Source organism: Idiotropiscis lumnitzeri, chromosome 3 (genome assembly GCF_059441095.1).
Source record: "Idiotropiscis lumnitzeri isolate Australia: NSW breed Sydney's pygmy pipehorse chromosome 3, RoL_Ilum_1.0, whole genome shotgun sequence".
Lineage (NCBI taxonomy): Eukaryota > Metazoa > Chordata > Actinopteri > Syngnathiformes > Syngnathidae > Idiotropiscis > Idiotropiscis lumnitzeri.
Window position 1 is genome coordinate 24890264 of NC_142393.1, and position 21261 is coordinate 24911524.

The 21261-nt window shown below is 43.1% G+C and overlaps 1 protein-coding gene across 1 annotated transcript; it reads right to left on the reverse strand.

Moving 5' to 3' along the window:
- Nucleotides 1-177: 177 nt before the first annotated feature.
- On the reverse strand, nucleotides 178-19524 carry LOC148340585 (PDZ domain-containing protein 4-like). The gene is made up of 7 exons (XM_088289361.1): nucleotides 17695-19524; nucleotides 8667-8962; nucleotides 8514-8601; nucleotides 8094-8192; nucleotides 7928-7990; nucleotides 6413-6514; nucleotides 178-4437 (listed from the first exon to the last, which is right to left on the reverse strand). Exons 1-7 carry the CDS (start codon nucleotides 17752-17754, stop codon nucleotides 2617-2619), a joined length of 2529 nt encoding a protein of 842 aa, XP_088145487.1. The 5' UTR covers nucleotides 17755-19524; the 3' UTR covers nucleotides 178-2616.
- Nucleotides 19525-21261: the final 1737 nt, after the last annotated feature.

Consider the following 21261-nt stretch of genomic DNA (forward strand, 5'->3'; position numbering starts at 1 on the left):
TTATTGCAGAGAGACACTGTTATCATTTGTGTATAAACTTTTTATTTGAATGTTACCTTTGTTTCTTTTCACTCTTGTTAGATAAATAAAGGTCTAGAAAAAGAATTGTTTAATGTCGACTCATTCTTTCGCCATTTGTGGATGGAAAGCCAAAAAGAAAAAAAAAAGTAGCAAAGCTTCATGAACATGGCATTTATTTAGAAAAATCACACAAATTGGACGGCACAACATTGAGCAAACTACTACTGGCTAGCATGTTCACGCACAGTCACAGTATTCAAATGTAAAAAGTCAGTCTCAATATCAAACATGCGTGGAAAAACAAACGACAAATGAACTTGGTTCACGTGGAAGGCCAGCGGCACATTAAACTGGCGTGAGCCGCTTACACTTCTTGAAACACGAAGAAAGAAAATGCTGGAGCTCAACATCTGACTAAATGAGCACTTTTAGACGATGTAATTTTTTATGCTTTAATTGCCAAAGGGTGTGGGGAATGATTGAAAATGTGCTTTGTAAAGAAAAATAGATCAAGCAGTTATATGAAGTTTTTACTATTTGCTGTTGTGCCAGAAAGGTAAAAACATCAATTTTGTGCTTCCTTTCAAGTCTGCCTAAAAAAACCCCTCTGTGGTCAAAACAGACAGATTTTCAGATCACATCAACTGTCATCCAGGAGTTTTTTTTTTTTTTAAGTCATACATTCGTCATCTGTCAGGCTAAACGGCAGATGGCGCTCTCCTATTTTTTAATTCCCGAAAGGCCTTGTGCCACACCTCTTTGTCATTGTTGTTCATCTCATGTTATATGGCCATTAAATCTCTTTGCTGTAACCTTTGCGAAGCAGTTCATCAACTTAGCTGGTGTAGTTTTCTTGAATGAATAAATATCACAATTAATGTACATAATGCCAGAAGCAGCTTGTTGACAGATTGGACAACATTATTATGAATGTAGCTCCAAAAACAAAGTCACCATACAGAATATTGCAGTTGGGATTGCTTCAAGTCATAAAATATTTGTTTGCTTGGAATGAAGCTAAGTACTTGGACACCCCCTTAAACCAGAAAACTGTACTTCGTGTCCTGGCTCATTTTCCTCCAAGTATGTGTTCTTGTGTGATTTGCAGATTTTTTTATTGTATTTTTTTTGCTGGCGTTTTAGTAAACCCATTCACACTGAGCTGGTGCTATTGATGGCAAGTTAAGTAGTACAACACATTTTTTACTGCATTTCTTTTTTAATTATCTGTTCCTTATTTTAGCTTTATTATTCTCACAACCAAAAGATTTTGACACCCTCGCAGTGTAAATTGCCTCATTACTCTTCAAAACGTTGTGTATGATGATGACACGGGTTTGAAAAGAAAGACAACTGCAGTAGAGTTCTTGATTGACTGAGATCTTTGGACCTCATAAAGTGGGAAAAACATTTTGAAATGTCAAATGGAGGAACGTGAATCATGGATAACCCCAGATAATCAGAATGTTCACAATCTGTTGTCTAATTTAAAAGAACTTCACTGCTAAAAAAAAATGATTCGCGATGAATGTGATGTGTGCAATCTGAAAAGAAAAAAAGTGAATGTATGGGTGCAGTGTTTTTATAGTATAAGTCAGGCCAACTCTAGCTAGCTTTTAAAATGTGACACATAACACGATAATTTTTCTTGGTGTGACTGCTTGTGTTAAAATAAGAGATAAACTGTGTGCAGAAATTAATTTGTTGCGTTAACTTATTAAAGCAAATTTTGTCAAATGGGTAGTAAAATGATTCTTTTTCAGGGAATCTTTTTGTTTTTAAACACATTTCCGCATCTATACTTTTTATCTGAATTCAATTGATGTTTCTACTTGGAACCCCCCACTCTATTTTCTTTTCCTTACATGCATGTCTGTTCTTCATTATGCTACCTATAAAAACTTTGATGTGAAAGATAAAGCTAAAAAAATTGATGAAATGCCCCGCATTCTTTACAAGTTAATTTAAACTCTAAATTTAGGAATGTAAATGTTCACCTCTTTGTGTGTGTTTCAGAACTTTTTTGCACAATTTGCTCTTTGACAACAAGAAGGTGAAAGGCAATATTCAAAATAGGTGTTTGATCCATAAATGGGCTCATCCACTTCCTGGTTGAATTAGAATTGGTAGTTAAACAGTCATGTCACAAACATCATGTTGTTTGCATTTAGACATCGGTAGACCATGACGACACCGAGGACTGGTACAAGGCATCGAACAGGAAGTGGCCACAGTGTTTGGTGTCACCAGCAGAGGGACTGACTCTGGGTGACAGAAAGGCAATCAGTCGTTGGAAATGTTCATGGCTCTAATGCTTTGCATGAATTTTTCCTTCTGCTCCTTGTTGTTGTACAGCAAGTTGTGCCAAAAAATACTGGAACATTGAAAGGTTGGCAGGTGCATTCACACATTTACAGAAAATAAAATTAAGTTCACCTGTGAAGGTTCGGCTCACTCTGAAATTTCACCCAAAATCCCAATAATGTAACCTTAATTGTTTTTGCGAGTTGTGTCAAGAGTGTGAGTACTTTTGCCAGCCCTAACTGGCACCAGAGCAGTGTGAAAGGTGCAAGTCCTCATCCAACACTGTCCCGCTCAGACTGTGGTGACGGACAGCAGCGGGTTGTAAACTTCGGTCCCATCCGCAGAACGGCTCCCGTGGGTCAGCAGTTCTTGAATGGTGATCCAGTTGTCCAGAATCCTGCGGCTGCGCTTCTTCATGCTCCTGCGGTGGCACAGCTCCAGGATGGACGTGGGTTCCTGCTGTTGAGCTCCAGCGCCATCCCCGGAGATCCCGCAGACCTGCTCCCGCTCCCTCAGGAAGTCGTGGCGGCTCTGCATCATCATCTCCCGCCTCCGCCGCTGCTCGCGAGCCTTTTGAAGCTGCTGCTTACGCTCCTCTTTGCTCCAGTAGCGGCCCATCTTCATTTCGCTCACCGCGTCGTCATCCGTGGTCATGCCACTGCGTTCTTCTCGGATCTTCATGGCCCGCGCCTTCAGGAGGCGGTCCCTTACGGGTCTCTTGGCCACGTAGCGTGAACCGTCGCTCCGGATCTTAACTTTCCATTCCATACGAGGAGACAAGGGCCCGGCGGCTCCGCTTTGGACCACATCTTTACAAGTGCTACCCAGACTCATGGGGCTGATGTCACCTCCTTGGGGGTCCACGCCGCCCTCTGCGGGGGCTTCGGTGGCTGACGGAGAGCCCAGCTGCATACAACTCAGGTAGTGCTGAGGCAACTTTGTTTCGGCATGTCGGCGAGACATATAAGGACTGTTCTCAGCACTGCGGCCCCCGGGCCTCGCGCTCTGAGGGTTGGCTTTGCAGTTGCGTCTCAGCCCTCCATCCGAGCCCCTCCGGACTCCTGGGCTGGATCCTCTCCGGGATAGATTGAGGTTCGCTTGGACCTCGCCCCCTCCTTCGTTTCGGGTCGCCCTCTCTTTCTGCTTTGAGAGGGTACTCTTCTCCTGTCGAGCTTCTCCACTTTCCGGGCTGGCTGCGCAAGGTTGCTTCTCATTGACCAGCGGAGTGCTCATGCAGCTTTCCCCTCCGGTGTTGTAGGCGCTGGTGCTGTCCTTATCGGAGCGCTCTCGCTCGGGAAGCTCATTGATGTCGGACAGAGCCTGGTGACGGGACTCGTTGCCGAGCGAGCACCAGCTGGCCGCCTTCTCCTCCAGAGGCCAAGCTTTGAGGCAGCGCTCCCTCAGCTGCTGCATCTTTTGCGCCCGCAGGATGTTCCGACATTTGAACTCCAGGTGCCGCAACTCCTCCTCCAGAAGCGCCATCTCGTGCCGAGTCAAGCTCTCGTTCTTGTTCTCGTCCAGCGAGACGCCTCCTTCCTCACCGCCGCTCCTCTCGTAGTAGCACTTGATCTCCAACAGCTCTTTGTACCTCTCGCACTCTTCCTCAGTCAGCCCCGGCATCATCATCCTCATCGGGTCACCCATGTAGGCCCTGTCGCTGCCCTCCACAGGCTCTGGCGCTGCGCTGCTGACACAGTCGATGCCCAAGAGGGAGTCGGAGCTAAACTGGAGGTCATGGAAGTACAGAAGTGGTGGCGTGTCGCTCCGGGTTGACGAAAACTTGCGCATGCTTCCAGGTGTGTTTGTGGCGTTGGTATTGGAAGCGCTGGTGTGGTCGTCTCCCAGGAGGTCGTGTTCCGAGGACTCTTCATAGCGGGTGCTTTCATCAGTGCGACCCACGCCACTGTCCAGCTCCTGGCTGTTACTCAGGACAGTCTGCAGCAAGTCAGGTGAATCCCGGTTCAGTAAGCGATCGTGGCACCCAGAAGCGACGCCACCCAATGACGAGGCGTCTACGCAGGTGCCGGTGCTGCTTCTGTGACTTGCCAACAATTGGACGGCGTTGTCCAGTGGCTCCAGGTGTGCTTTGTCTGGAGTCATTTGGTTGTCATTCTGATGTGGAGTTGTTGAGTTCGGATGATGGAAGAGAAAGAAAAACAAAGAACATTTTTTCAGCATTTATATGCACTAAATGTACAGTTCTATGTTGACTTAAATTTCCGGAGGAAGTTAATCTTGAGGACATTGGAAATACAGTGTTGCCTTGAGATATGACTTTAATTCACATACTTAAAATACTCACATCTCAAATTATCTTTCCCCATTGAAATTATAAAAGTAAATTCCTTTGTTAAACCAGGCAAGGCAATTGAGAACCAAATTCTTATTTGCACTGACACCTGGAGATAAATTATTGTTACGTGTCTTGCCCAAGGGCACCTTGACATCAAACAGTCGAAGTTGGGTATCAAACTGCTCTACCATCTGGGCCACAGCTGCCAAAAATTAATAGAAATCTAGTCTAGCTTTTTCTTCTCTACTTTGGTTTGCTAGTTGAAGTAAACAAAGTGTTAGAAATATGAAGCAAACAATGACTGATGCAGGCGTAGCTTGATGTTATCTTCCCAAGATGAAACTATTTTGACAAGATTGTTGTTCACCGCTGATTGTGTAACGGTATCTCCATAGCAACGTGGATTAAATGACGTGTCAAAAACAGGCAACACAACAATCCTGTTGAATTATTTGAACAAGTAACACTTAAGCGATGATGTGGAAAGCATGGAAATGCGAGCGGAGTTTGCCGATGTAGCATTAGCTGTTTAGCCAATAGCCACCACTGACTAACTGTGCATCCAGTCAACCAGAGCAGCAATAAATTGTCTCATCTTTTGATCATGTACGTTCGTAAGATCATCACTTGAAAATTCCCTTTACGTTTAAGGAGTATTGATTATTCCTGAGGGGTCATTTTTTTAATAGTTCACTCAATGTTTTATGATATTGTTTTTACATTATTTGTTGTAGTGTTGGATAATTTAAAAAAAAAAAAAAGGAAGATTTTTTTTTTGTTCCCATTCTGTATGTTCTCTGTAACTACGATTTTGAAGTACTCTATTTACCATAGATTACAGAACAGATGCTTTAAAACTGGCAATTCTAAATCACTGTAAGGTTGTGATAATGATCTATTTTATTTATTTATTTATTTTCACCACCACTGTCAGCGCATGGTTGCTGATCCGTGAAAACCCTCATCTGGTTTTGAGATATAAATATATGTGCTATATATGTGTATAAATGTATTTACTGAGGTGAGTGTAGTATCTGTGACGTTCTCTTGCTCTCTCCATATGCTGCAGCTCCTCCTCGGTAGCTGCCGGAATGCAAATTATGCAAATGCTCTTGAACGAGTGAAGTTTCTCTCTGGAGAGCGCCGTTGATCTTTCGCCTAATTGCTTGCACGTGAAACGCATTCACACGGCGAAAGGTATCGATCCGTTGATCTTTGTTCTCGTCGGCTCTGGCCCTCTCTTGGCTTTCCCGCGTGGCCGCAGATAAAACTTTCATCTTTGCCGGGGCGTTACCCTCTGATGAGAACTCTACCTTCTCGGAATCCAAATGAGGAGTGTTTTTGGCTTAGCGTTTCTCAGGTATTCAAGGTAGCCGTCTCTCCAAAGAAGAGATCACGCGTGTGCGTGTTGTGCAGGCTCATTACAGCGGTGCCCTCGAGCGCTCTGTGTGCAATATGTGTCCTGCATACAAATGCTGTAATCTGACATGGAGCGTGGGAGGCTCCCTGTTTAACAAGCAGGCGGCAGGATGAAAAAAAGAATCAATTTTGTCTGTCAATTTATTTGGTCCAAAAACAAAAGGGTGATGTCAAAGGGGCTTGTGCTGTGTTGTTACACTGTCTTGGGAAATAATTCAAGTGACCTTGAGGGAGACGCAATGGGAAGTTCAATGAATGTGCTCAGGTGGTGGCAATGACGTGTTTGTAACGTGGTGTTTTTTCTTGAAAGGTTTTTGGCGATTTTGGAGATGCGAAGGCAGCAAAGATGACCGCCTATCCAGTCTACTCCCTCACCTCTATCTCGGGTCGTGCTAGGAGCAAGGAGACATTAGTGCTGTCTTCTCTGGTCAGAATGGCAACCGCCTCTTCTCTGTTCTGGATGTCCACCCCATTGATCTAAAAAACAAAACAAAAAAACAAATCATTCATTCATTGGATTATTGAATATTTTCTGAATTTCAACTCGCGCCACAATGTTGAAACTGCGTCATCAAACATGGTGCAACCGGGTGTAGGTTTGGCAATTTCACTGCTTAAAATTATATTAAAAACACAGCAAGACACAACTTTGTGGAGGGGAAAAAAGTGTTCGAACCGAAGGAGGCGAATATGAAAGACTTGAAACTACTTTTTTTGGGTTTTTTTGACCAGACGTCTCAATTTTCCCGCTATTCTGTTCAAATCCACAATGAATTGTGGGTAATTTGCTTTAGCTGAGTCTGCATCGATGCAGGCTATGCCGAAGCGCAGAACAACGGCGCAAAGGGCCCTCAGCAGAACTTCGACAACACTCACACCCTCGCAGTTGAAGGGAACGTGTGAGGCTATTGGGATTGGACCAAAACCCAAGAGTTTGAGCGAAACTTTCTTCTTCTGCTCTTTTAAACGTATGTATCTCCATACATAAACTTATTCTCCTACGACTGAAACTCAGTAAGATGCTTTATCATGTTTCTTAAAGGATAAAGAATAAATATTCCTGCTATGACTATTGTTACATTATCAAACTACTTATGTTGCTCCACTGTTTGTGTTCATATAGCCATTGCTTCTAAAACTAATGATGCTAAATGTTAGCATTAGCATGCCAATGGCATTTTTCATTATATCTTACAAGGTGGCTCCACCGTGACCAACTGGTTAGCACAGCCGCCTCAAAGTGCAGAGGTCCAGTCTTCAATTCTGGATTCGGGCCATCCTACATGAGTTTGCATGCTCTCCCCGTGTCTGCATGGGTTTTCTCCTCCGGGTACTCCGGTTTACTCCCTCATTCCAAAGACATGCATGGTAGGTTGATCGAACTCTCTGAATTGTCCCAAGGTGTGAGTGTGAGAGCGGATCGTTGTTTGTCTCTGTGTGCCCCGCGATTGGCTGGCAACCAGAGTTCACGGTGGTCTCTCCAGAAACGTAATAAATTTCCTGCTGTTCAAAGTTGGATCCTTTAAAATAATCCAAAATAATTTCCACTAGCAAACTGCAAACCCAATTATTTCAAGCCTCGTGTTAGCATTAAATTGACACTTGCTTGAGCTTAACATTGTCACTTATTTAATAGGTTTGCAAAATTCCTTTAAACACACAACGTATAATCTTTGTTGCCTCCTTTTTAATGAAACGTTGACTTGTTGCCAAACTGCTGCTTATATTGTGAAGTGAGTTGAATCAAGTCTACTGTCAACATACAGCGGGTCACACGTATCTTAAGGCATCACTGTAAAATCAAATCACATGAGCACATGCTTGCAGTAGATTCTTTTCATACTGTGGATGACTCAAGATACGTGCAAGGTACCGTGTGCGTTAGTGCACCTGCAATATTCTGTCCCCCTTGCGGATGCGGCCATCCATTGCAGCAATGCTATTTGGGTTCACCTGGAGGAAGTGAGAAGACTTTTTGTGAAGACAACTTATGAGAGAAAGAAATAGCAAATGCAAAACAAAACAAAAAAAAAAAAACTATCATAAACAACATCACCTCGCCGACGTAGATCCCGAGATCTTCCTCATCATCGGTCCTGTAACACACGGTCAGCCCGAGTTTATCTTGGTGACGGGATTTGTATAGCTCCACCTCCTGAAAATGTGACACAAGTTGGACAATACCATCATGGAAAAAACAAATTCAAACCCCATGCCAGAAAGACAATGAAAGTGTATTAACATTTCTGTGCATTTTCAATTGATTGTGACATTTACGAGCAAATTTTATTTGGAGCCAAACTGCTGATGTTTGGGCGCTCCAGAAAAACAAATTACCAATACCCTACACCAGGGTAATAATAATTTAACTTATTTCATTATATTTTTTTTTGCAGTTTAATTTAAAAAAATACATATACATATATATATATATATATATATATATATATAGGTAGGTTTTCCCTACATTTCTCACCTCATATTCCAGCTCATCCTGCTTGTCGACATCATGCTGCGAGACATCAAAGTAGTCGGAGGGGTCATAGTACACGGGCTCTAGGAAACTGAAAGAGTGGCCAGTAAAAGGTCAATCTGAGTGTGAGGACACAGTGACTGTGATGTGACTGACATCTCATTGAGTAGATAAGGCTCCAGGAGTGCTGGCAGAGGCGGCGAAGGCGGAGGGTTGGGCGGAGACTGTCTGCTCTTGCCGCCGGTCAACATATGTTGGAAGCTGATGTCTGTTTGGGTGCAGCTGTCCACGCAGTCGGCCATGCCTATGGTCAGCGGGGCGACGCTAGCGGGGGGCCCTGTTGAGCCTGCGCGCCTGCGGGCCCTGCGACCCCGTAGTATGTTGGATAGCATGGGGTCCCTCATGTCCAATGTGGGATCGCCAGACAGGCGGGACAACTCCTTTCTGTTCAACTGCAAAAAAGAGACTCGTATGGATCAGTTTGGACTCAAACCCATTTTCATCACTGGTCGTGTCATAATCTTTGCCTTCAAGGGACCTGCCTAGGTGGTATTCACACTCTGCCCTCGAGTGGAGTGGACCCTCTGGGGCAGCGAGGTGTCATGCCAGGGAGGGTGCACAGGGGGTACAGAGGGTGCACTGAAGTTGTTGTTTTGACTTTTGACTAGGGTTGACAGCGGATTTCGGTACTCAGATGAATTATTATTATTATTATTTATTCATTTAGTATTTATTTTTGTTCGTTTCTTACAATGCACTTAAGAGGGGTATAGATCCTAATTGGCTGGCAGGACCTTTTGTGTTCGCCTAGGTTGCTCTGAGTCTCGCCCTGCCCCTCTGTCGTATGGTGTTCCACAAGGTTCTGTTTTGGGGCCCTCGCTGTTTTGTATTTTCTGCCCCTCGGTTCAGATCTAAAATCAATTCGTGTCCCCAAATAACACATTTTCAGACAGCTTCGATAGCTTTGCGCTGTTTAACAAAAATGCTAACTTAGTAAATGACAACTGATAAAATTTTGCCTGTATGTGTTTTTTCATAATTAACTGATTGTTTTAAAGGTAGCACATGAAACAATACATTCACCACATGTGTTCTTCTTGGAGCTGACAACATATCTTAAATAAAGCTGCGGAAAATATAAATAAGTATTTGTACTTTTTGTGGTTGATGTTTCCTTATTTTGGAATCCTCTGAAAACGCCCCACCACCCTAACCCCCATGCCTCCCTCCAACCGTCCTCCTTCCTTGCCTTGCGCTCACATTCAACTCCCTTCCTCTTTGCTTCTGTCGTCGTGCAACCTCAGCACATCTGTCTGCGCTGTCCCTCCCCTGAGATGGCGACCCACGCTGCTCACATTCTATTTGTATTTGTCCTTCCCCGTGCTGACGTCCCATCATAAATCTTGCTGCCTCCCTTCGTGAGCTTCCTGACTTGGTAACAAGCAAGATGTTTCCACTCTCGCAGGTGCTGAGAGGCAGAGAAAGGCTGCAAGGAAACACCTTCGTGTTCATGAGTGTCAGCCTGCTATGACAAGGAGCCAGAAGAAGGTGAGGGAGCGCAGGGGGATTTGCTCTTCACATTCATTATCAATGAGAGTGCTCGGCTTGCTTTGAAGACAAATTCATGCCAGGTTATAGCACTTGATTGCTCAGAGCTGATGAAGAATCCATTACACTCGTCTTTGTCTTAGTAGGCCATCACATAAACAGTGAACTCTTTGCACCACACTAATAGGCACAACTGAGTTGACAAATTAAAAAAATGGCATTAATATTCACTTTTGAATGAAACTGTCCATTTGTTCATTTAAAGTGAATTCAGAGATTTGTTTTGAAATAAAACAGTGAGTGGGGAAAAAGCTCTGAGCATAACAAAGATGCTGGACAAAGTACCATTCATTTTTGCAGGTCGTAACAGTGGTGTTTGATTGACATTTGACAGGACAGCTGGGGGTGGTCTCGGGGCATTTAGTGGACATTATTTTGAAGTCTCATTTTACATGTTTTTTCTTTTCAACATTCACATTCAGAAGGGTTGTTAACAATGCTCTGTGCTGAGTCATATTTACAAGACATTTATTGCCGCCTTACAGGGACTTTAACAGATAGTGTATTTGTGCTCATGTACAGAATAATGGAAGCAAAACAACAAAAACACCTACGGCCCATTGTAAGCTACGTCCATAAGGAGAAGCATTAGGCTTGGGTGTAATAAACAACTAGTCAATGAAGTAATCATAAGGACCCATTGGTGGTCTGTGAATTTGGTACCTGGGTCTTCAGTGGGGATTTACCCGACTTAATCCAGCTCTTGATATTACCACAATTATGTCTCAATTATATAAACCATCAACATGATAAAAAAAAACAAAAAGAAAACGCAATTTAACAGCACGCAGCTGTGCCAAGTACATCTTCTGGAACAGCTCACAATCAATATTCATGTAATAACATGGCAAAAACATAGTAAATTTGAATAAAATGCATTATACTCCCCGGAGGTGCTAATTATTCAATGTAATAACACGTGCGGATCGTTATAGACTTGTTTTGCTAGCTGGTCGAATTTGGCTAAGGAAGGATAAACTGGGGCGAGTAGTGAGTCTAAAGAAACAGTCCGATTGCCAATATATTTTAAATTGCATCGGGGGAGCAATTGAATTTGAGTACTGAGTTTGAAGGCTCTGTCCAGATTAAATTGATATGGCAAGGCAGAGGCTGAGATTTTATATTAAAAAAAAATCCAACTGCAAGCAATAGCAAAGAGAAACCCCCCAAAATGAAGACAATAGACTATTGAGAAAAATGAGCACAATTTCATGGAACAATTTTCTCGAAATTAGGCTGTAAATTTTGTTGAGTGCTTCTATTATTGTTTAGGCAAGCAGAGAAGGCCACCATTGTTAAGACTTTTTTTTGCTGATTTTTTGTAATTGATTGTCGATTAATGAAGCCAATAAGGCTAATTAAGCATTCATTTTCCAAGCATCTTTAATGAAAGACCTATTGCCAGTTATTACAATTTATATTGATCATGGTTAATTCAAAGTCAGCATGATTGTCTTGGTAAAATTAAAATGCTCTTGTATTGGATCGTGAAATTGTGCAGGTCTCCCTAATGTAACGGCCACCTGCATACAAGCATTTAGGAAAAAGTGGTCTTATTAATATATGAATATATTAACTTATTAATATAACAGCCAAAACTCTGAGGACGAGTTATTGATCAACAGATGAAATGAAATCGCATAGCAGACGTATCACAGGAGGTGGGCGGTGGCTGTGCCGCGGCGCCGAGGGCGGAGGCTGCGCTTGTGGATGGAGATGAAAGAGATCCAAACGGAGGAGAAAGAAGGTTGGGGGAAGGCGAGGAGAGGAAAATTGGGGGAAGACAACATTGGCTTTCAAGGAATTGTTTTTCTAGATGTAAACAGCCAGTGAGACCAAGCTGTAATTCAAACACAAAGACGACCTCTGGGAAATATAACTCAATGGTTGATGCATAATCAGTTGCTATATGAAAGGTTTTTAAACAGCAATACGCTGCTGTTAAAAGGGGGGAGGGAAAGGACTACTCTGCATATCAATGTGTCCATAAATACGCATTTTCAGCTTGTCTTCTTCTTGCTCTTATTCAGCTCGAGTCCCTGCAGACCAAAGGGGTGAAAAATAAATAACTCAACCTTCTGGCCTGCTTTGATTCCGCCGCAATGACTCGTTCTCATCTCTGCGCATGGAGGGCGTGAACAGTCGTCACATTCTCAGAGAATCAATTCAAGTGGGAACAGTTGACCCAGTGGCGCGCAATAAGCCCCACCGTCTGACATCACTGAGCCTTGCTGCCGTGCTTATGAGACCCGCGGAGAATATGAACACTTTTCAAGTTGATTCATCCTTTACATGGGTGCATGTTCTCCCATTCCTTACATCCACGGCGCACTAGGTAAATGTTTCACATTACACCAAATCACTTTAAAATGCACCATGCAGGTATATTTCAGGATTATATTTTCAATGGCCTGTTTATGTATCCCCAAGCTTAAATATTACTTACTACACTAATATTCCATACATTATACAAACATAACATTGTAATTACTCATTGAAAGTCCCCGTAAAGTGAAAATAAATGTCTGATGAATTTGACACACCCCAGAGAAGAGTGTTGTCAACAATCCTGCCAAATGTGTGTAAAATAAGGCTTTAAAATTTCAAGCTGTTCTCTCTGCTGAATGTGTTGCGACCACTCCTTGCTCAACTGTCAACCATCAGTCAAAGACCTCTACTATGACTTGGTCTTTATGCCTACACAAAGCTAGCTACATGTTCTAAAATATATCTGTGCAAAGTCTCCGATGGCTGTAATTCATCTCACTGGGTTGTCAACGGGCTTTTCCACTCGGCACAACAAGGCGCTCTAAAGTCCATGCCAGCAAAAAGCCCCCATTCACGTGCTGGCCGTCGTTGTTTTTTTAAATATAAGAATTTAATAAAGGAAATCTCCCTTCACCTCCTCACTCTTCTGTGTTTCTTTGTGCGACAGTGCTCTCATGACCAACAACGAGGCACTCTAAAGCGGCAATACCAGCGGACAATCCGAAGGGAAGACATCTTATCAGGGTGTAGGCAGCTTGCTAGCTAACTGCATATCACAATTGTGGCGGACAACCGGCGATGCGTAGAAAGGTGAACAAGTTCTTTTAATAGAGGGGGAGGGGTGAGTCATGGCTGAGCTCAAGTGCCTCACATAGCCATGCCACAAAAAAAAAAAAAAAAAGAAATGGTGCAAAACAGTCTAATGCTTTATCTCCGCAGTTTTCAGGATTAGCACATTCCCAGCATTTATCTTCAAATATGTAACATAATCTCACACAAATCTCTGAATTCACCTTGCTGGGCTTTTAAAATGTAAACACATAATTAAAAAGAGACTATAACATAATTGTTTGCTTTTCTTGTCTCAATAGGAGGTCCTCTTAATCAGTTAATTAAAAAGGCTGGACTGAAGTGGTGGCAAGTGTAAGGTTCCGCACACACAGACACACACTGGGCTTTTTTTTTTTTTTTTATAATGACAGCGGTTGCCATGGAAGCAGCTTCCCTTGAAACCAATTTGGTTCCAGGGGAAGCTGCCAGGTTTACTCTTGGCATTTATCCTCACGTTTGTCCGATTCATATGCATACAATTCCAAAGCTGACACTACATTTCGTAAGTGAATTGAGGCTTGTAGTCGACTGACGGGTGCGCAGTAACATCAAAGTCGTGTGCAGCGTTGGCGAGGCTTGACATATGAGGCTTGCGTTTTATTCATTTGGCAAGAGGTGGTCCGATTTAAGCAGCTGCTTCTCCAGCCTGTTGTATCTCAACGTTGACTTGATCTCATTTGAATGAAGTAATTACATATGTAGACACAACCACATAACTGTGAAGGGAATCGTGAGAGCATTCAGTTATTTCACGCAGGCGATCTCATTATCTTCTGTTTTATTTGATGGCTGTTTGGGTCATATGATGTTTGGGTTAATGATCGTTCCAGTGTGTAATAATGCCAAAAGTAGTATCTCTCTTCTACTCCAGGTATTCTCAAAGTGTAGTATGGGATCCACTATTCTTATGTGGACTCCCTCAACTGGTACGCAAAAGAATCAATGCATAAATACAGTTTACATTTTAAGGCTCTGGCCTTCCTGTGTGGCGTTTGCATGTTCTCCCCGTGCCTATTTGGGTTTTCTCCGGGACTCCGGTTCCCTCCCACATCCCAAAGACATGCATGGCAGGTTGAAGGGACGCTTTGAATTGTGATTGTGAGCATGAGTAATTGCTGTCAGTCTACCGCAGGACATCTTTTACTACAGAATGTAGTTTACCACCCCCAGAGTGTGAATGCGTGAGTGCATGAATAATGCAACCATTGTGCGCGTTTCGAGTGTCCGGTTGTCGAGAAAAGCGCAATATAAATCTGATGCCTCATTATTATCATATCTTAAAGCAAATTATTTTGTCACAGAAAGCTGTTTCTCAGGTCTGTTTTTGGTGTCTTATAGTTTGTTGTATGTTTGTTCTCAAAAGTGGACTTAGAGGGGGCTTGCCTAACATTTAATGGAAAGTCAGTCCAGAAGGAAGGACCGGCAACAGAAAAAGCACGACCCCCCGGAGGTTGCGCGTAGTCCTCGACACCTCAAGTAGCGTTTGGTCCATCGACTTGAGGCAAACTTTTTGATTGACAATTTGACAGAGGGGCTGGACCAGGAGCAAATGGATGGAGTGTGGAGAAAAAAATACATTTAAATTTAAATGAAAGTGAACAAAAGTATTACAACGATGTGTGTATATTTATACATATATATATATATATATATATATTTATTTATACATATGTCTTTGAAAAACCACAGTATTTGGAAAATAAAACATTAACAATGTTTATGCATTTAATTTTTTTCAAGTGCGGCGGGCCGGATTAAAACATTTATCGGGCCGCATGTGGCCCCCGGGCCGTAGTTTGCCCACTGCTGGACTCGAGGCACCGGGCAGATGCGTAGGGATGGAGGAGCTCAGAAGGGTACACTGGGGTGAGGCCATTCAAAGTTTTAAAGACATATAAAAGTATCTTAAAATGTGGGAGCCTGTAAAGAGACCACAATCTGAACAGAAATAGGTCGAAGCAAGCTTTTTTTTTTTCCTGGCTCTATATTTTCGCAGTTCACAACATTGTGTGATTCAGTCAAAATGCTCTAAAACAAATGATGTGGACAGGTGGCAATGAAACATAGCAGCTCTTCTCTGTTTTTTGGAGCACAACCAAGACTGTGCACGCAGCGTTGATTTTTCAAGGGGCCTAAAGCCTGTCTTTCCGCCTCTGCTACATCCAGTCAATTGATTCTGACACACGAGGACAAGGAGCAAAAAGAGCAGACTTTCCTGAGAGTCTCCGTCTCCCTTCCTGTCTCATTAGTATGCCTTTATGGGCTCAGTCTTGTTCTTTTTTGCTTCTGGCACCACATGCAGGCCCATTAAGTAGTGCAGCCCGAGACGCCCACATGCAGCACTATCCCAAAAGGTGCGTCAAGCATCACGGATAACAACAGCCCCACACCACACTTGCACAGGCGTTGAGGATCGTTCATGTCGAGTGATCACAGAGCTTATGTTGGGGTCAGCACATGTATTACCCAGTCGCCGGCAGAACCTTCCTGGGGGCACTGCACCATCACATGAGCTTAGAGAGGCTCGAAGGTCTCAGTAGGCAGGTGGTGCTGAGGCTGTAACCCTGGCAACCCCTCCCTTTTTTTTTTTTTTTGTTAAGCAGTCAGCCCATCATTCTTCCTCTTCCTGCTCCTCCTACAGTGTATATTTTGTGACCAATTAGAACTGTTCTGATCTTAATCCGTTTTATTATTAAAATAATCATAAATTCTATGGTGGACATCACTGATTTTAATTGAAGAACAATGAATTGTCTTACTGGGGTTCAACATTTCCATGTCCCTGTCTAAAATAATAAATGGGCATTTTAATTCACTTTCATATGAATTTTCCATCTTTATTTACTTGTACTACGGTGATTTTGATTATGTTAGGATCAGATTAGGTTAGCTAGGCAACAACCACAGTGCAGCTGAAATGGACCAATCCACTCAAATTACACTCGGTGACTGTCACACATGGAACAATTAGATTTCGTGATATGCTGTGATGGAAAACTGCAACAATCAATGTATAGCGTTTTGAAGCGCCACCAAAATAGTACAATGTACATTTTGATTGGCTTTTACAGCTGTGATGCTGTTACAAAATCAGTGGACAATGCTGGACAACGGTCTTAAGAGATCATCAAGTGTGCCGCTGTAAATGGTCCATTTTCACTTAATTGGACTTTCAGAATTAATAAATGCTCTTCCACTAGATGCAGAAGGGACATCTTGACCGTCATCCATGCGTAGGTAAATTTCAAGATTATCATTATTTTACTGTAATGCCTATACTTTTGTTTGCATACATTTATGTTTGGGTTTGTGACGTGAGAATTGTCAATGTGCCTTGGTTGGGAAAAATTGGTGCAGGGAGCTAAGATGGAACTTGACTTGACTTGGGGAACACTCACAATTTGGTATTCAAACCAGCCTTGACACCTCTGTCCTTATTTTCATAGACAGGCGCCCATACGGTCGGCGTTAAAAGGTGCGTATCGTTTTGGGGCAAGTCTAGTATTCCAAGTTTGGGACCGTGTTGCACCTCACTGGGCCTTCTGGCGGGCGTAGCTGGTGCACTGCTGGCACACCTGACAATTTTGGTGACCAAAAGTAGACCGTATACAGCATAAAAATGGATGCATCTTCATTTTCTTGGCAGAACAAGTCTAGTTTAACGTGTTTAAATTTGGTAGACTGCACTACGACTTATCCTTTTCGGGGTTGTTCTGAGTTGAAGCCTATCCCAGGCGACTTGATCGGCAGTCAATCACAGGGAACATACAGAGACATACAAGCATTCACTCTCATGCTCACATTGTCATTGAGCCAGCCAAGTGAACCACTACATCATCAGTGAGTCCAGAGGTTGTGATTTTTATAAATACAATGTAATTAATACACACCAAAAGGTGAATAAAGGGAAGGCAAATTAAATGTATCGCTACACGCCTATAGGCCTTCTGGTGTATTCAATTGTGCACCTCTGTCAATTTGTTGACCAGGTGTAACATAATTTTTTGTGGATTTAATTGTGGCGCAAGCAGACAGATTCGGAGCTCCGCAGCCATGTGTGCCGGATGTCATCATTTTTTATTCATAAACACGACACGAGCATGGGACAATGCCTCTGAATCATTGTAGAAAGCATTCCTATGATCATAATCTTTAATAAATAATTTTCAAAACACATCCCTGACCGCAGCACAGGAATGTGTCTGCGTGTACGTACGGTTAACATGAATAAAATGGTACCAAAACCAAACAAAAAAATTATTTTACCTAGAAGTAATCTACAAAGTGAGGACATTTGCTACAATACAGTGTAATGGCATACATTTTTTAACGAAGTAATGGCACACCTGCAGTCGGTGGGCCAAACCTGAATGCTTTTCGGCCAGTGGGGGACAGTTTGAATGGCTTAGTGTGAGTATAGTTCTCACTTTGAGGAAGATATGAGACATTGGAAGTGGATGCATGAGTGAGGCCTCACCTGGAACATGACCCTGTATTGTTCTTCGGGCTTTTGGACCACACACATGTTGCACCCCATGGTGGCGTCTGACACACTGCTGGACCTCACAGGAGCGACCCGAGAACCTGCCGAGGTCTTTGTCTGTGGCAGAGGGAGGACCCCACCCTTCCTTGCGGGGTTGTGGTTTGGAACACTCCTCTTCGTCAGCGCCACACGCAATCTGACATCTCTGTCAGGGAGGCACTTTTTTGAGCTTCTTTTTGTTCCTCACAATTAAGAAGAGGAGATCTTATCTTTGGCAAAAAACATCAGTCATTTAAATCCACTGTGAGTGTCATCTTTTTTTTATTATTATTATTTCAAAAAAAGATTTGTGCTTATTTCAGACACATCGATTCCGATTGCTTGTCTTGACGAAACCGATCCGATGCTTGATGTGCTCTTTTTTGTTTGGTGACGTTGAAAAACAACACGACAAAGTAGGTTTCCAAAATCACCCCAGCTGTGCTTTCTCCTACTTGAAGAGAGAAACTTGACTCACTGTCAAGCAAGCTGCATTAGTTCCACTTTCCTGGCGTGCACGTCTCAAGTCTTACGGAGTTGGTGTTGGAGTGTGAGTTAACATGTGCTTGGTTTCCACCCTACACTTTCTTTGGTCCTCCAATTCAGCAGGAAATATTCCTAACTTCTGTGCTGAAGAAACTCAACAAATGGAGAATTAATGCAAGACTGACCACTACAACATTTTTCTGCCCACAATCTTCACTGACACACAGCTGAGCAAGCACAGGGTGATTCTCCATAAAAAAACGAACACACCCAATCTCTTATTGAACACAGAAAATTGCAATAGACTGCAGTTGAAAATCATCATATTGATCTGATCTGCTGTCAGATACGATGAAAACGTCTTCAGATCAACGACTGCTTGAGGCAGAGTCTGGATGGCAATTTACAATGACATCAGTGACCTCTTGAGATGAGTGAGACAACAGACTATCTCTCCTGGCCAGAGGAGTCAATATCCTCTCACGGGCTGATTGGATTTTGTGCTGCTGAATTATTGGATAAATCCAGTGAAGTGTCATCAACACTCCTCCCTCACATCCTAACCTGAATAAAAAGGCTGATCTGGGTATAACTTTCCCTGCTGTCTTCAAACCCTTGTTCCTCCCCTCCGAGTCAAATCACGTAGCTTTCACCTTTTATCTTTAATCCCGCTGCGCCAAGTGTCAACGCAGCCGCAGTTTGAGGCGTCCGCAACTCAGCAGGCAGCTGGCGACAAGCTATTAAAGCAGCTAATCCTCCATCAAGCCTTGGCAACACCTGTATCCGCTCCAGAGGTGCTGTAATCCTCAACCCTGACACATGAACACACTCGGAGACAGTCATGCAAAGTGCGCAGAAATATTCGAACCTCCGAGAGGAGGGTGACAACTCAAGTCAAAGTGAAGGCAAAACAAGCAACAGTGTCAGAGCTGCCATCCCCCTGCAACTTCACCAACAATTACAATTAATGACAACTGGATTCCAACATGAACTTTAAAGACAAAAGGTTTTCCCAAAGCAAAATTCAAAACCATTTTAGTCCTCCTTTCTTCTGCTGTTCAGTCCATGTGACAAATACACCGGAAGGTGTGGACCAAAAAAAAAAAAGCATGGCCAGCATCCCGGTGCCAAAGATGAATCTGCATCAGCAGCCTCACAAGTGGAGAGAAATCATCCTGAGCTGATTGGAGGGAGCGTCCCGGCTTCTCCTTGCGGGCGCGACGGTAAATGCGGCCCCCCACTGCAGCGGGGGGAACACAATAGGCGCTTGTCCCCCACTGATGAGAGCCTGCTCATCAGCACACGGAACTGAGCTGCGACTGAAGCTGCCTTTTACACTCCACATTCCCCCCTCTTCATTGCCCCCACCCTTTTTCTCTCTGTTTCCAGGGCTGGGCTCTCCGTGCTAGTTCCCCCCCATCATAATTTTGCCCACACCTCATTTGCTGTCCGCTCCCTCCTCTTTGCTCTCTCCTGTCTTTTCTACGCTTTGCTTGTCTGCAGACATGCAAGCAAGTACAGAGGAGCCTGCATGTGAAGCCCCATAAAAGCGACTAGAATATTGGGGTTCATGCAAATAGCCTGGAAGTTCATTAGGCTTAATTACGGCAAGCAAGCAATTCACCTTGACTGGTTGTAAGACGATAGAAAAAAGGGGCGAGGGCTCTCGTTGATGCCCAAAGCAGGTTTGGAGCACAGCACTGGCTGTGCATTTAGATGAGGGCGTGCACTGCCTCAAAGTAGAAGAGAAAGGAAACACTGTGGAGAAAGAGGGGGAAAAGTGAATAACAGGTGTGACACAATGAATAGAGAACAGGGAAGAGAGCCAAGTGATAAAATGCAAATGACTGTGTGGGAGAGCAGGGAAAGATGGGATAGAAAAACAGTTTTTCTAACCTGCAGCAATCACAGTGACTTGTTTAGGTTCTGCCAAGAGAAAGGTGGAGAAATGTAATTCAAAGGCTCGGCCCAATTTGAGATTATCGCCTGATATGTGTGAGTGAAATCATTTCCTGTGTAGCACAGAGCACCACTTGTTTGCTTTTTTTTTCCCAATGTTGAAAATTCAACTGCACATCTCCTGCACCTTGCATGACCAAGTAGCCTACTACTGTTTGTCCTTGTCCACCTTGTGTGGAAAGGCGAGCGTATATCATTATTCACTGTCAGTCGGTACGCACCAACTTCAAACACCACCTCAAAATCAAGTTCTAATTTAATATTCTAAAAAGACGTATTAAATATATTCCGCCGTCATTGACAAAAATGCAACACACACATCAAAGTCTGCTCTCACGCTGACAACCTGAGACAAAAATCCTTTAATACTACTCAGAAATAAATGGCTATATCCTTTCTCCAAAGCACTTTCTCAAAAGTCTTAGATTCAAGAGTGATGAAATGAATAAAACAATGAGCTGTTTTGAGTTGTTTGGTAGTGTAATGAGTTTAATAGGCAGAAATTAGAAATCAGTGCGCACATACCTTTGTTGCTGACCAATTTTATTTTGTCCCAAAGCAGTGTCGCAAAGCAATTTGAACTAAAACAAGCTTACTCAAATGCATCAAGCCAAAAGAAATTATACAATGCAATACATTTCAATTGAATTAATTTTTATAACGCAACAGTTGCAGCTGTAACAAAGTTGTTTACACAGTAAAACACAATGTAGCAATAGTTCAATAACAAAGACAGTGAAAGCAGTAAGTTAAAATACAAATGAGCAGCATTTTGTACCAATTGGAGACACTTGAGGGAGGACTGGCTGACTCCAAAGTATAGTGCGTTACAGTAATCTTGCTGAAATCAAACGAAGGCATGGATTATGCTGTTTCTAAGTGCTGTTGAGAAAAGAAAGTCTTTACCTTAGTCAGCAGCCTAAGATGAAAGAAGCTCGATTTACTAACAGCACTGATCGCCGGTCCAATTTAAAATCAGTGTCCAATTTAAAACCCAAGTTCAAGACTGTTGGCTTCACATAAATTGGCAGGGGGCCCAGATCAACAGGTTTGAAAGTAAAGGGGCCACTGCGACCG